Source organism: Meleagris gallopavo, chromosome 21 (assembly GCF_000146605.3).
Source record: "Meleagris gallopavo isolate NT-WF06-2002-E0010 breed Aviagen turkey brand Nicholas breeding stock chromosome 21, Turkey_5.1, whole genome shotgun sequence".
NCBI lineage: Eukaryota > Metazoa > Chordata > Aves > Galliformes > Phasianidae > Meleagris > Meleagris gallopavo.
The window spans coordinates 847480-863479 of NC_015031.2; the positions used below are offsets into that span (position 1 = coordinate 847480).

The 16000-nt window shown below is 45.8% G+C and overlaps 1 protein-coding gene across 3 annotated transcripts in view; it reads left to right on the forward strand.

Moving 5' to 3' along the window:
• CRCP (CGRP receptor component) overlaps positions 1–8109 on the forward strand; it is a 36931-nt gene extending 28822 nt beyond the window's left edge. For all 3 annotated transcript variants that reach the window (XM_031556404.1, XM_003211713.4, XM_031556405.1), the window contains one exon: positions 6564–8109. In XM_031556404.1, coding sequence (XP_031412264.1) covers positions 6564–6704 — 141 coding nt within the window. In that variant the 3' untranslated portion in view covers positions 6705–8109. The remainder of the gene's footprint in view (positions 1–6563) is intronic.
• The last annotated feature ends 7891 nt before the right edge of the window (positions 8110–16000 follow it).

The following is a 16000-nucleotide window of genomic DNA, read 5'->3' on the forward strand; positions in this document are numbered from 1 at the left end:
TGCGATCGATGGATGAGACAGCATACAGAGCAGTGAATGCTAGCTGTAAAATTGATTCTCTTCTCATTAAACTAGCCCCTGTCACTCAAAAGCTTGGAGTCCCTCACTGGATTTAAAACCAGAAATTTCTGACCATTTCGTACAGTGGAGGCAAATCCATTTATTTTTTTCTAAAGCCAGTTTTCAAATACCAAATAAGCCACATTTCTGTCACTCCATTGCCAGATAGTTTTGCAGCCTCAAACTTGTGTTCAAGGTTGCCCGTCCATGGAATGGGGTCAGATTTACCTGACAGGTTTAACTGCTGATGGGAGAGGATAATTATGTTAACAAGAAAATTTGTTAAGATGTTTTGCTGTCAAGTTCTTTCGTAATTCTCTTTACATAAATTGCTGTATTGTTCCTATTTCCCTCTTCTGGCCTGTGTGCCAGGATTTATTTCCAAACAACAATAGCAAGAAAAAGAGCATGAAATTCTAATTCGTATCCCACTGGGTAAAACACTGTACACATCACAGCTATCTTGACCTCCTGCTTTAATCTATAACATATGTTGTTCCTGGCTCAGTGATTCACAGAGGAGAAGAAAAGCTGGTGGTGTTGATCTAACCATGACACTTAATGGGTTTGTAGATTAAGCATCTTCTAATGACCAAATTGCCCCACATTCTTCTCTCTCAATGGAAAAATGAACTTTAATTCTGTGCTTTTTAAAACAAGTTTTCCATCTCGGAGAGGTTTGTATCTCTTGATGTCAGACTGGTTCCACAGAGCACACAAGATTGTCTTTTATTATTTAACAGGAAATAATAATGCAATGTACTCTGCTGGAAAATGAAAGAGAAAATGTTAGAGAATTGAGACATTTCATTTTCTCAGCAATATCTTTTGCTTCCCACTTTGCATAGTTGGTCAGTTATCTCTGAGGAACATTAGTTCAATCATTCACTCTTTTACTTCTTTTTTGTGTTCTTTTTTCTGTTACCATGTTGGTGCTGAACTACTTGGAATTACTGCTAAAGGAGAAAATAGCAGCCACTTTCTCATAAAGTCATACCTCCTATACTGGAGGTGAATTACGTGCTTGATAGCTTTGACAGTGATTGGATTCCTATTTTCTTTTTCATTATAGTTTACTGATTTGTGAGTTTTTTAATAGAATTCTTAGGTTATTATTCATATAAGCAATAGCTTTTAACCCAAGGGCTGTTTTGTTGAGCACTGCTGAGTTTTGTTACCTATCAAATATTACTTATCTTGGGAGTTTCTCTCTTCTTCCACAACTTTCTTAGAGTCCTTTGGTGTGTGCCTCTACTCATTCTCCAGTATTTGCAGCATACTGCCTTACCCTGGGAGGCTGAAGGAAGGAGACCTGCATTTGAAAGCTTCAAATAAGCACAGTGAGGATGGAGTCTTTTATACGTTGACGTTACTTTGGTTAGCAGCAAAGATGAGGTACAATTATAGTGACTGATAGCACGTCCCTAGGATATTTGATGAATAATAAATGTTTGATAAATAAGTCTATACAAGTATGTATACGTCTGTGTACTTACTGTGTGCTCATACGTGCACGTGTCACTGTGAGCACACAGATTTTCATTCTCATGTTTATGTTCTGAATAGCAAAGCCGTCACAGATCTCTGAAATTACCTTGATAGGGTAGGGGTTATTTTCTGGTTTCTATAAAACCTTCTGCAATTCACTTTTTGCCACGAGGACCTATCAGCACGTTGCGATGGGACTCAGCGCCTTCATTGAACTCTGTTAGTCTTCTGATTTGAAAACTGAGGTTGTTTTGTGCCTCTGAGAAATTTATACATAGTACTGGATTAAAAAAAAAACTACTATGAAATTGTGCAGCTGGGAAAGGCTGCATGGTAGTAAAACATCCCACATACGCGTTTGTTTAATGAATACAGCTCTGGTTCCCAGTAGCGGTTACATTGCTGAGAGAGGCATCTGCCACAGCTTAATTCTGCAGCTGATGAATGATTTGTCTTTCCATTCTCTTGTAACAAGAGTTGAGTGATGGATGATGAGCGCGTGTTTTGTTTTGCTGCGTAGAAAATCTGTGCACACAGATGTATGTGGAGAGGAAGAATGGAATTGGTGGGTAATGAGAGATGCTGTGATGGGCTCTCAGAAAGCCCAGCCCATGGGAGTGGAGTTTGGTAGAGTTTGATACTGAGTGCTCACGGATGCTCGGGGGGGGTGGGAGATGAAGGGGGGTGGTTGCTCTCTTCTGGAAGTGTTTTCCATTTAGTAAATATTTGTTTTTGAGCAGTTGAGCTTCAAGTCCTTGTAAGTCTGTTGGGTCTCTCAAGAACTTGAAAGCAATCTGATAGCTGTGGCTTACTGAGGTGCTTTGAGCAGTGAAGTACTGATCAGTGGGCTTCTAAGTAAAGATAGCTGCACTCTCAGAGCTGAGCAGTACAGCAGCTTCAGCTGACTTACCAGGAATTTGTCTATATTCCTCAGTTCTGACACATCTTTAATAATAAAGTAAGAAATGTGACTTCAGGTGCTCAGGGTTGAAAAGTACCCACTACCTGCAGGGTGAATGTGCTTCCATTTATTTAATCAGTAAGCATTTTGTACCAATGACATTACCACGTGTCCCTGTTTCCTTCTTTGGTCTTATACATCATATTGGTTAGTGTTAGCTGAGGGAAAATGAGAATTGTTTACTGCATGATGAGATTGCAATGAGAATGAACTGTTACTGACACTGAAGTTACTAGTGAAGCCTGAGTTGAACTTAACCACATCGTTGCATTTCATAGAAAATTCATACTGTACATATTTACAGTTAGGGTTGATAGGCTGTAATATTTGCTAAAACAGCCTATACTACTTATTTTGGAGTAGCATAACCTTGAATGCTGAAGAAGTGATGACATGGGATTTATTTATTACGAGCAGCAGCACAGATAATGTGCCCAACTGCCTTTCTCTTGTGTTCATGTCAAGAAAAGCTTGTTCTCAGCCCTTTGCTTGTTTTGCACATGAGGATGCTTTTATCTATAAACTGTGGCACTGTAACATTGCCCAGTGCTGTTAGTTGTCTGAATATCAAAAACCCAGTGTTTCAGTGGGTTTGAATTCAGAGCTTTGGGGATGATACTCCACCGTTTGCACGTGGCACCATTTCCATTTGCCTTGTGTGGCACTGCCAACATAAACATCTTACATCACCCACTTACTAAAAACATTTGCATTTTTGTTTTCCCTAGTATAAACTTTGCATTCCTGACTGCTTACTGTCTGAATCTGTTGCTTGAGCAGTTTCAGGCAATTGCAAGCTAGAGGTTAGCAGGGTTTTTTCATACACATTTTTTTCCTGTATTGGTAAAATTCTTGCTGAAAAGTCAGATGTTGAGCACAGTTGTTCCTTTTTTCTCCTCTTCTGTTTTCCCTTGTGCATGTTTTCTCTTCTGAGTATCATAACCTTATTTCCTTGTCCTTTCCATAGCAGAGGTATTATAGTTGCAAATCAGTGAACGCTGCAAACATCTGTTGAATCTGAGTCACCTTCTGCTTCCCTTGTGATTTCTGTTTTCCTTTAGAGCAGTTTCATTTGTCTCTTTGTCTGCACACTGTCTGTGCTTGATTTTTGAGTTTTTCTCTTTGGCATGCTGCTTTGCTGCTTCCTTACTGCTTGTGTTTTCCTAACTCTCATGCTGTTTCTCTGGAAGAATTGATTTTTATAGCTGGTGCTTTTGATCCTTTGTACTTTTGAGTAGCATCACAGCCAAATAGCGCTGAAATATCAGCACTGTGTCCATCCTGCCAAAACACAGACCTTTATCAGTAGTTCCTGGTGTAAAAGCTGGCAGTAAGGATGCAGGGACCTCAGGCGCTGAGAGGTGAGTCCACAGTGAATTTGCTGCAGCAACTGAAGGAATTACCTCTTCCCTCTGACAGATGCTACAAATCTGTCAACAGAAGGGAATTTGGAGATGCATCACCTCTTGGATCCAGCATCTTATTTTGAAGGATTTTATTTGAGCAGTTCAATCTGAGACATCAGTTACAACACCAATGCGTTTGAAACATGGGAGGCTAATCTTTTCATCAACCTTCTGCAAGGGTGTGATTTCTTAAGCTGCCAGAGCAGCCACCAGAGCTCATCAGTCAGTGTCCTGAGCAGCATCTGAGTCCTGCAGTCTTGTGTTCAACCAGTTCAAATGACACTGACATGAGTGTTCATAGTAAGAGTTGGGGCATTACTCTTCAGCACTCAGCAGCATGTCAGAATCAGTGATCACACTTGTAAGTACAATTTGTCATCAGTGCAAAAGTTGAGAAGGGCTGCTGCTGATCTGGAAATCGCTGTTATCTGTTAAAGCTCTGATCAGGGCCTTGTGTTTAACTTGAGTTGTGAAGTACCTACAGGTTCAGGAAATGTCTGCCTGGAGAGGTGGGGGATGCCTCACCTTTGGAGACACTCATGGTCAGACTGGAGGGACTGTGAGCACTGATGGGGCTGTGGGTGTCCGTGTGCATTGCAGGGAGTGGGAGCAGATGGCCTTTAAGAGTCCCCTCCAACTGAAGTGATTTGATGATTCTCTGATTCTGCAAGAAGTGTATGGCAAAGAAAGGGAATGAAGTAACCCAGGGAGGGATAAAATTTAAATGGGGAAAAGGGGCAGACTTCAAATGACCCGATAAGTCAGATCTAACGCAGGCGAGGTGCCAGCTTTCTGAAGATCTGGAAGCAATAACAAGTGCAGGAGACATTGGCCCTGAGAGATAAATCAGCCTTAGGCGATTTTACCTGTCTCAAAGATGTCCCTGGAGATTTTCAAGAACTGTGGAGATGTGGCACTGAGGGACCTGGTTGGTGGTGGGTTGGGGTTGGATCTTAGTGGTCTTCCCATCCTTAGTGATTCTGTGATGTGGGCTTTTTCTTTGTTAGGTTTGTTCAGTTCCTACTGCTGTGGTGCTATCACCTTCAAAGCTGCATGCAGCAGTCATTAATAACACTACACTAATAACCCTGCCCAAAAAGCAGGCTCACAGCCCTCTACAAAACCGAGCAGCGTAGATCATCTGGGGAGTAACGGCTGTGTCAGCAGTATTGGCAACAAAGACTGTATTTATGCACTGTAACACATTTCATTGTGTAGTGTTGATGCTCCGAGGTATTCCAGTTAACTTGCCCACATGATCACCTCTGAGGAGCAGCCCTGAAGGCCATTATCTGGTACCACTTCAATAGCTGCAACAGTTGCTTACACAGAAGGGTAATGCTAGGAGTGTTCTTAGCATATTTTAACTTGTAATATATACTTTGACAGCTGACAGGAATGAGAGCCAAAGCTATTTTTCAAGCCAGGGTCCTACAACAGTTCCTGAGCTAACCATGATTTGAAAGCCACTCCATAGAGGATTTCATCCTTTGATCAGCACAGCTCCCAGAAAGTCATCTGCAAATGGATATTTGTCTGCCTTTTGCTACATGAGTGGATTGCAGCGTGCTTGCTTTCCTCTCATCAAGGGGCTGTGGGTAATGGCTGCTGAAAGATGACCCGATTGTGCAAAGAGGACTTGTAGGACATGTCATAGGACATGGAGAGGAGGGGGGAAGGTAACTGAATATACCACTCCGGTTTTTAGAAGGCAAGATGCATCTGAATGGCTGATAATTTGCAGCTAGAAATGATTAAACTACATTGACTCGGAACCATAATTAATATAAATCACCGCTCTTCAAAGGACATTTTAAAGGACTTTGCATTAAAAAAAGCCAATCTCAAACCCCACAGTCCTAATTGGTTTCATTTGCGTTTGAAGAGTTCATTTGGCTTATGCCTGCAGTCCCCTGACAAGCTTTTCCTTTTAGCAGCTGCCTATGAATTAGGGCAGTTGTTTTTACTGGTAGCAGCGATATCAGAGTTCCCGCAGCTCCACAGTGAGAGTAGGTCCCTAATTAATCTTACTGAATTTTATAGGTGATTCATGACAGCACGTTTTGTGTTGCTCAGAGCTTTTATATGCTTTTATACTCCGGAAATTCACAATCAAAATAAGTTCTAATAACATATGGCTTCTCCAGGCATAGGTGGCTTCTTTTGTGGTGTAATTACTTTCCTTCGAGGTGCTGGATGAGATACCCAGATTCAGGTGACCAGTTTCGTGTTGTCTCGTTTCACTTATCACAAGAACACAAAGTTTGCCCAGGAACTTTGGGAATGAGGTCTGGAAGGCAGCTCTGCACGTGGGCTAATGAAAGGCCTGGATCAAAATACAGATGCATGGGTTGGGAAAGGTTTTAGGAGAAAATGGAGAGTGAAGGTTGTGTTGAGTGTGCTGCTTTCCTTGTTTTGAAGAAAGCAGGGTCTCATTATGGAGTGCTTGTTGTTGTGGTTAACAATGGAGCTCTTCATTCTTCTGAAAATTCCAAGAGTTCCACTTTGTTGGAGCTCATTACAAAAGCATTCTACAATGTCTTTCATCCATTGAAAATAGTATTTCCCAATTAGTTTAGTCCTTTGGTTTGGAGCTGAGGGCAGAAGTATGGGTTTAATGACTCCAGTGGATTGTTTTTGGCCTGCAGATGGTAGAAGAAAGCGAGGAAAGACTGACAGAGGAGCAGATCGAGTCGCTTCTCCAGACAGTCGCCAGCATTCTTCCAGGGGATCCAGAAGAACAGCAGAGAGACTCAGCGATGGAAACTGAAAGCAGAGGTGGCCAGTAGCAGGAGGCATCTAGACCAAAGCCAGCAACAATTTCAGCAGAAGAGAATTGGTTAATCTTTTACTGTTTTTACTTGATACCAGTTTCAGCTTGTATTGGGCATCGTTGTAAAATATATTAAATGTTTCTGTTACTCAGAGGTGATGAGGGAACCCGTTGTTTACCAGAAGGCGTGGAAGAGAAGACTGTTGTTCCAGCATATTGTCTTGTACAGGGGTGATAGTGACTGACTTTGTAATATAGCAGACAAATTACAGGGCACAAAATGGGAAGCTTTTGTATTTTTTACATTACCCGTGTAACAGCTGTACATTTGAGTAATATACAGCTGGCAATGTTTTAATTATCACAGCAGTACTATAATTATAATTGCTTTCAGATGATGTTGAATTGCCCAACTGCTTTTCAGAATGTGATTTACAATACAAAGCCAGCTTTTGGAGCTGTTGGGAATAGGGCTGCTGTCAGAGATCTGTGCGTGGAGTAACGTACAGAAACTGCTTGGTATCTGTTTGGAACACATAAAATAGGCTGATGGCATCATGGAGTGAGAGATCTGTAGGTTGGATAACTGTTCTCAGGGATGTTGGACGATCTGCAGATGAATGGTGGGTGCAGATGATCAGCTAAATGAATGTATTGCCCTGAGCACGGCTGGATTGGACCATTTATGCAGCAGCTGAGGCTCTGGGCTGTAATGCTAAGGCTCTTAGTAATACAAACAAAAGGACATTTAAGAGTGAGGTCTGTATTTTCCTTTTGAGTGTTTGTTTCAGTGTTTATGTATAAGCAAGTCCCAGTCCTGCAAACGTGCTTTGACCATGGAATAAATGAATGAGTCTACACTGAAGTCCTAATCTGGTTTCTAAGAATGAAAATCAGTCGTGTCTGGAGGAGGATTTTCTGAGCTTTGTCTGATTAAAGATTTCAGGATCAAGTATTAAACATTAAAAGCATTGATGATTATAAGAAATCTTTTGTAGATATGCACAAAGTCATGAGTTACACCCGGCGCTGGTTTTATACTTCAGACCATTCTTCTGTAATTGTTACAATGAACTGGAAAAAGAAATAGTTTGAAGCACATCCTGGGATTTTTTTGGCCTGAAGATCCAAGAGCTTGAATCAAATTATCTGCCTTTTACACCCACTTCTGTGATGGTTTTATTTGGTGATCCTAAGTGAGGAATTTACCCTCTTTAAGCCTTAGTTATGCGATATGGGAAAGGGAATGATACCTTCTGCTGTTTGCAGGATTTTTGATGTGGATTTCCTTGGTATTTTAAGCTGCTTTGATGTTTGGAGAGGAAAGGAAGGTATTGGAAAATATATTTCTTTGTGATAAATTGATGTCTATATTTTCTCCCTAAATGTGCAAATAAACCAAAAGAAATGAATAGACCATATCACAGAATTATGTGAAATTAAATTTAAAATCAGCATTTTTACTTTTAGCTATCAGTAATGTTTGATGCTCCATGGCCTTGGGCTGCAAGTGTTTACATTTTATCTGCACTCTTTCTCAAATTAAGTTGTTGAAGCGTTTTCTAAACTTAGGAGAAGCAGTTGGGAGCAGATTGAATGTATCTTTAGCCAGCAAGAATGTTTTGACGGATCTATTAATAAGGATATTCCAACTTGGAAATTGCTGATTGTACAGGTGAAGAATTGCTTCTGTCTCTGAATGGTTCTCATGTTGTGGTTTTCACTCTCAGATGCTTTCTTTGGAATCCCAACACTCAGAAATGGTTAATGGAAAGCAAATGTCATCTTGTTTACGTGATTCCATTTTTCCACTGCCCTATATATTACTTAAAGGATCTGCCTGTCTTCCAGGGCTGCTTTCTGCTTTCATAACTAATGAGTTTCCCAACGCCATCAATGTGATCTGTTAGTTCTCTTGGAGGCATGACAGTGTGGAAAGAGCAGCCCAGTGATGTGTCAAGTGTACGTGAAAATGTAAGTAGACTTAGCAGTTCAGTTGGTAATTTTGAGAAGAAAAGTACAGATTACACTCTATTTTCTGAATATTTAAGCACATGTTATTTTTCAGACTGCTCATTTCTTCTGTGTTCCACATGTTTATTCTGTTTTCAGCATTTGAGTGTTGGCTGATTGGCAGCTCTGGGTGCAGCAGTGCTCTGCTCCATGCACTTCTCCAGGAGAAAGGGAGAAAGCTGTCAGAATTCTCCTACTTTGATCCTTCAAAGTACATGGATTTGCATCTGCCTTGGTATTCTCTTTTTATAAATTCAAGGCTTGGAAGCTTTCTCTGTTGGTAATGTGGCAATCCTGTCCTGTTCTGTTGGGGTTTTTGTACATCCTGATAGACGAGCAAATCTCTTGTACCAACCTCAAGGCTGTGCCCTTCCCTCAGCCATCCCAGTGTGGCCATGTGCTCATGTATCTGACGTGCTCTCTCCTTACAGGCAGCTGAGTTACGGACTTCACAAACAGAGCAGTGCCAGACTTCACAGCCTCGTGTTCCTGAGAATTACCCTGCCATAAAGGCATGTACTGTGTACGCTGCACGTCTCTTGTCTCTGAGATAACATGGAGCTGAACTGCGTGATGAAATTATTTTCTAATGAGAACATCTGTGCTCTTGGTTTGGGCACAAGATCAAGTCTGAGTATGGGGCTGCCCAGCCCTAACTGTGCCCCCCTTCTTTCAGGGGAAAGAGCAGTTAAATTTGTTTAGTGGCAATAACAGGGTCATGTTGGTGCGGGGAGCCTGAATGACACAGGTCCCAGACTGGCAGACATGGACATTGCTCTGCTTGACCTCAATGGCACTGATCCACCTGAGCATCGACCTACTCACAGGGAACACAGGGCCCAGGTTGGGTCCCCAAGTGAGTGCTGTGGTTGAGGTGATGATGGGGACATGGGGGAAGGGGCACATGGGGAGAGTAGGGCAGAGCTCCAGGGACCAGGAGCGAGAATGGGCACCCCACTCTAACTTGTTCCCTCTGCTCTTTTAGGAACCTGCCCAGAGCCCACAGCTCACAGGGCTGATAGGAGACAAAAGTGGTGCATCCCAAAACTATCAGGGACTGAGTTCATAGAATCACAGAGTTGTTAAGGTTGGAAAATCAATTACTAAGTCCCACTAAGATCCCCAACCCTACCATGCCCATTGACCACATCCCTCAGTGCCACATCTCCATGGTTCTGGAACACCTCCAGGGGCGGGGGCTCCCCCACTCCCTGGGCTGCTGTACCAACAAATTACCACTCCTTTTGAGAAGTTCTTCCTCATATTTGACCTGAACCTCCCCGGCACAACTGACCATCCCCTCTTGTCCTATTGCTGTTAGCTGGGAGCAGAGGCCAACTCCCATCTTGCCACAACCTCCTTTCAGATCATTGTAGAGAGCAGTGAGGTCTCTTCAGCCCTCCTCTTCTCCAGACTGAACCATCCCATATCCCTCAGCCTCCCCTCATCGTACTCCAGACCCTTCACAGCTCTCTTGCCCTTCCCTGGACAAGGGGATTTGGCAAGGGATTTGGGGTCAAGGCAGGCAGGGAGCTGCTTGTCTGTGGGATGCTACAGCTCATCAAAATATTTCAACAGCAGCTTGGATCCATCCAACCCCCACACCCTGGAGGGGCCCAGGGAATTCTCTGAGAGGCCCAACAGATCCTTACAGAGCACAAGCGATGCTCTGGTCCTGCCCTGGGAATGGGTTCCCAGTGTGAGCCCTGCAGAGATTGGGGCACAATTGGGATTTATCCAGCTGGGTCAGGGTTGGAACCACCGCAGGCGCTGACGGAGAAAATATTTTGTGTTCCCACAGTGAGTGATCCCACTGCAAGGGTTTTATTGAGCAAGAAGAAATGCTTACGCTGAAAAATCCGAGCCTTGGCCAAGGCACAACTAAAACGGAGAGAACGCTTAGGAAACATTTGTTAAACCCTGAGGACCTTTACGTGCCATGAGTGAGTGTCCCAGTGCATGGAGCTTAAATTAATTTCTTTGTGCATTGATGATCTTTATTTTATTAGCTTGTATTTTTGAAAAGTCATCTATTGGGTAGCAGAGATGCCATTAAAGTTTGAAGGTGGTTAAAATAAACCAGCCCAATGGGGTGAGAGAGCATCTGAAAGGAGGATGGAGCAGGCATTCTGCTTTTATTTGGTGTTTTTGCTTTTCCTTTAGCAGAGGACTAGGCTGCTCCCAGCTGGGGCACTGCTGCAAATCCTGTGCTTTACCCTCCTTTAAGGGCCTTCCCCCCACTCCCCGCTGCGTGGTGTGAGCCCCACAGAGCTGTTGAAGAAAATCTGGTGCTTCTCCTCTATGGGGCCAGGCAAAAATTTCATTATTCATTTATTTAAAAAAACAACAAAACAACACCCAAACCATCTGCTGATGGAGGGGTCCTGGGGCCAAAACCCTCCTCCATTGCCAGACCCTGGGGACTGCAGTGGGTGGCATGTTGGTCCTCAGTTGGTCTGGGCTTTTCTTCTTAACAGCAAGAGAATTAAAGCTCAGCTCAGGCACTGTTTCCTCAGCTTGGTCAGTTTTCTCCCAAAGTTTTATCCAGAGCCATGCAGTGCTGTCCTCAAACAAAAGGTGACACTTTGCTGTCCCCAGGCGTTGATCAGCCTGTGCTGGGGGGTCTGGGCTGGGAGCAGCCCCAAGTATTGGGTTTGCCTGCATGGAACCCGGGGGGTCCAGACTGGCAGGGATCATCAGTTTGCTCCTCTCCTTGTAAGGCATGGTGGTTGTTTTTATGGTTTGTGTGTTTGTTTGTTTGTTCCATTCAAATTCATCCAAAAAGGTTATTTTTCCCCATTTGCATTGTTCACCGATTTCCTTAGAAACCTCAGTGGAACACAGCAATTAAAGCCCCTTTGGCACAAAGCAGTGGAGGTGAAGGAAAGGAGAAGGAAGCACAGAAACCCAAAGGGATTTCAACCGCTTCCTCCCATCAATCTGTCCCTTCCTGCTGCCAACACAAACACCTGTGGGCCCCGTCCCACACACAGTGACACTGGGGGACACGCAGACCAAGCCAATCCCAACACCCCACCCTGTATTCTGTGGCTGTGGGTGCTTTGAAGAGCCCAGAGTGGCTCAATAGACCAACCCAACCCCAAAATATCCCACTGCTGAAGCATCTTCCTGCTTATTCTCTGCTTTTAGGGCTTTTCCCATCCCCTTTCCCCACCTTTCTCTGTGGCACTGGGAGCCGGGGTGCTCCCTGTAAGGAGAATTGGGCTGGTGGCACCCATGGGGAGCAATAGGAAATGCAGAGCCCCAGTGGCATCGGGTGCAGGGAGGGAAGTGCTGAGCTCTTTGCTGGTCCCTCAGCACAGCCCAAGAGTTAATCATTAAAATGTGCCTATGTGTAACTACTCTCTGCAGGACAACAAACTGAGAAATTATTTAACACCATTTAAATGGGTCATAGCAGTCACTATAATAAGTGTGCCTGGAGCCAATGGGAGCTATTGGGCTGCTATAAAAGTGGGTGGGGAGGAGCAGCGCTGAGCACCCAGAGGCTGGGTGCTGCCTTACGGAGAGCTCCCAGCCCTTCTGGGGCTCTGCACCCACCCCCTGTGCTGACATTGAAGGGTCGGGGTCTGGGGGCTGCTGCTGCTGCTGCTGGGATCCAGAATTTGAATGGAAAAAAGTGAAACTCAGCAGCATGGTGAGTGAGGACGTTCAGCCGAGGGGATGTGCAGGGTGTGAGCGTGGAGCACGTGTGGGTATGTAATATATCTGTACGTAGAGCACACAGCTTTGGTGAGCCACGTGTTGGGGGTTGGGTTTTGGAGTGCTGGTACCATTCGGTCAGTTGTGTCTTGGTGCTGGATTGGCTAACTATGGGCTGGGGAGCCCTGAGTGCCCCACATCCCATATGTATAGGTATAAATTTTGTGCATATTGTGTGGATATTTAATTATATAAATGCATTTATACATATTGAAATAGCTAAATACTTGTTACATCCTATGTTCAAATTAACAGGCGTTTATATATCTGCCTAAATGTGTGCATTTAAAGTGCACTTAAGTGCCTAAAATATTCCAATATAGCTGTGCATATGCAGTCATATAATCATACACGTGTACTTATATATCATATACACACATATCAATATATATATACGTATATATATATATGTATGCACTTATTCATGTGCAGGAGCAGAAGGAGAGCTGTGTGTTACAGCCCCCCAGCCCCACAGCTCCCTATGGGTGTCCCTCTCCTTTCCCCAGGGATGTCCCACTGCACCGGCTGCTGCTTTGTGTCTGAAAAGGTCGTTGGGGGAATAAATGATTGACAGAGCCTATGTGGGACATGGCTGTGTTTGCTGTTCTGCCCGTATTTGCTATGGACTATTCCTGACCTTGGCCTGGGGGCTGTGCTGCTTCCAAATGTGCTCAGGATTTGGGGAACTGATGGGACAACAAAAAATGGTTTCCTCCCTCCCCCCCAAATAGTTTTCTGGTAGCACCAGGAGCTGATCTTCAGCCACTGTGAATGGGGAAAACCTGCTGCCAGGATGGGATCCTTTCTGTGGGGCCCAGCACAGGACCCCATTTTTTCTTCCTGTGTTTTTTTGGGACTTTAAGCACAGCACAGGTTTGGTTTTGAAACCACAGTGGTGCGGGAGCCTCTCTGTGCTCCAGCTCGTGGCCAGGGCTCAGCGCTGGAAACCCTCAGCCTGACATGAGCAGCACTTTGTCAGCAGGTTTTGGGATTTGGGGGTTGTTTGTATTTTATTTTAGATGGTTGGGAGCCTCTCCTGCACCTCCTCGCACCGCTCTCCAGACACCGATGAGATCATTGCTGTCTCGCTGACATCTCAAACACTCCAGCAGATAATTCATGGCTGCAACACACGGTGTAGGGCTCTGCTTTACAAACCTCTGAGCACCTCCTGCCATTAAACAGGAGTCAATCCCCCAGCAAATAGCTCTGCCCCATTGCACAGAGAGTGCTGAGTGCCCGGCAAAGATTTATTGCCTGGGTCAGTGCCGTGAGATGTGCCAAGCATCCCTGTGCAGCAGTGCTCTGTGTGCTGCTTGCAGCCAGGCTCCCTGCAATATTGGACTTTATTTCTTACTTTATTTCAGAGGAAACCCAGAAGGGAGGAGGGAGCTGGGCTCTGTTTTGCTCTCGGCTGTTCCCGAGTGCTCAGCCTGCACACATCCTCGTGCCACATCGACAGCTTTCTGTGAGCCAGGAGCACGGGAAGGTGCCCAGAAATGTGAGAGAGGAGCGCTCAGCTCCTGCTCTGAGTGGAAAAACTGTGCCTGTAGTGTGTGATGGAGAGGGGGAGGAGGGCTGGTACCCACCGGGAGCCCCGAGGGTGCTGCAGCTCCTGTGCTCTCACAGCTGGGGAACAAATCTTGCTATGAAATTAATACAGCATGATGGCTTCCACAGGCAGTGGGAAGGTCGGCTGTCAGTTGTCACATGCAGAAATATGATGAGGGATGGAATGAGGGGTGGGATGATGAAGCCAACCATCACCCTGCAGGGTTGATGAAGGCTCTGTGCTGAGCTGCAGGGAGAGGCAGACATCCATGCCCCAAATTCCACCAACGGGCTGCAATCCGGCTGGAGTGGTGCTCACAGCTGGGGATCCATCCCACTGTGTGCTGGGTCGGGGTGGTGGGATGTGGGGAAGTATCATTTCTGGGCCCCCAACCAAGGCACCGGTCCAGGCGGTGCTCCCAACTTTGACAGCCAGGTGCCAAATCCATCCTTTCTCCCTATGCAGAGTGAAACCTGTTGCAATTCATAACAGCAGCTCAGCTCCAGCTGTGCACCGGGCAGGAGGGATGCTGGGCAGGGCTGCATCCCGCTCCTTCCCTTGTGCTTGCTTTAGGATCAGAAAGGCCTTTTGTAGGGCACGGGGAGCTGAGAGCCCACAGTCCCATTGTGCAACTGCTGTGGAGGCATTCGAGGAAATAAAAAAACATCTGCAGTGCTGCCAGGACGCAGCAAAGGCAGTGAGTGCAGCTCCAGAGCTGGGAACGAGCTGTGCAGAGAGGGAAATTCTTTGCATTCTTAGCAATAGGAAGGTGGGATTGGAGTAAAACACCGTGTGAGTGCCAAGGTATCAGGAACGCACTTCTTGCTTTTAACCATCGTGCTCGTGTTGAATTCAGGGATGTTTTTGGAGTGGATTTAATCTATTGAAAGAAGCATTGTGCTGGATGTGAAGGGAGGGAAGCAAAGCACTGCCATGTCCCCGAGGCAGACCGCAGCTCACGGCTCGGGGCAGCCGTGCTGGTGCTGTAGCCATGTGCAGTTCCTGATCTTCCTTTCCCTGTTTGCTCGCTGGGCACTGTGCGGGGGCTGCAGCCTGCAAATGGATCTGTGTGAGTCACGGCTTAAAGCCATGAAAGAAAAAAAACAAACCATCAATAAAGCGATCTGAAGCCATAAAACCCAACCAATAAAGCGATCTAAAAAGCACTGCTTTATGGATCAAGGCAGTCTTAGTGGAAGTGGGACGCAATGTTTCAGCCATAAATCATCTGTCCAGGCAGGACACGGCCTTTATCACCTGAGGAGAGAAACGGGAGAGGGATTTTGGCACCTGGAGGGATTTTCACAGCTGGAGGCCTCAGGGATGCTCGGAGGTGATGGAGCCCCACTGGTTGCCTCTGTTTTGTCCCCGTTGGAGATGGGCAATGAGCCCCACATTTTGGGGCTCCCTACAGTATGTGATGGGCAGTGCACTTGGGATGTTTGCACTTACACGGCTGATTTCTGACATGTAAGAAGCAGGCAGCATTCAGCAGGCAGCTCTGTCCTTAGAAAGCTCTTACAGGTCCAGATGCTCTGCTATTTTTCGTGGAAATCACTGTGCATCTGTGGGATTTGAGCACAGAGCGTGCAGAATCCATTCCCTCTCATTCCTCACAGCAAAACTCCCAAGACAGCAGTGCTGCAGGAGGACGTGGGCCAGGGGGAGGTGGCGAGCAGGGACGTGCAGGTGTGCCAGATGTGCCAGATGTGCAGCCGCACCAGATGTGCACAGCAGTGCCCCTAGGGTAGGGGGAGGCAGGCGATGACGGAGCCCAGCTGCTCCCAGCCCCCACAGCCGCCTGGCACAGCTGGCCAGAGGCGGCCGCTCTCTCCCAGATGCGCTCCGCCCGCTCCAGCTGCGCGCTGCGGGTGTTCCCTGAACCCGAAGGGGTTAAAAACATCGCCCCGCCCTCCACCCGTCAATCTCCACCCTCCGTCCAATGACGCTCCGCGACACATCGAAGCCGGCGACCAATCGGTACGCGCTCGTGATCTCCATGGCAGCGCGGGGCCGGGGGCAGT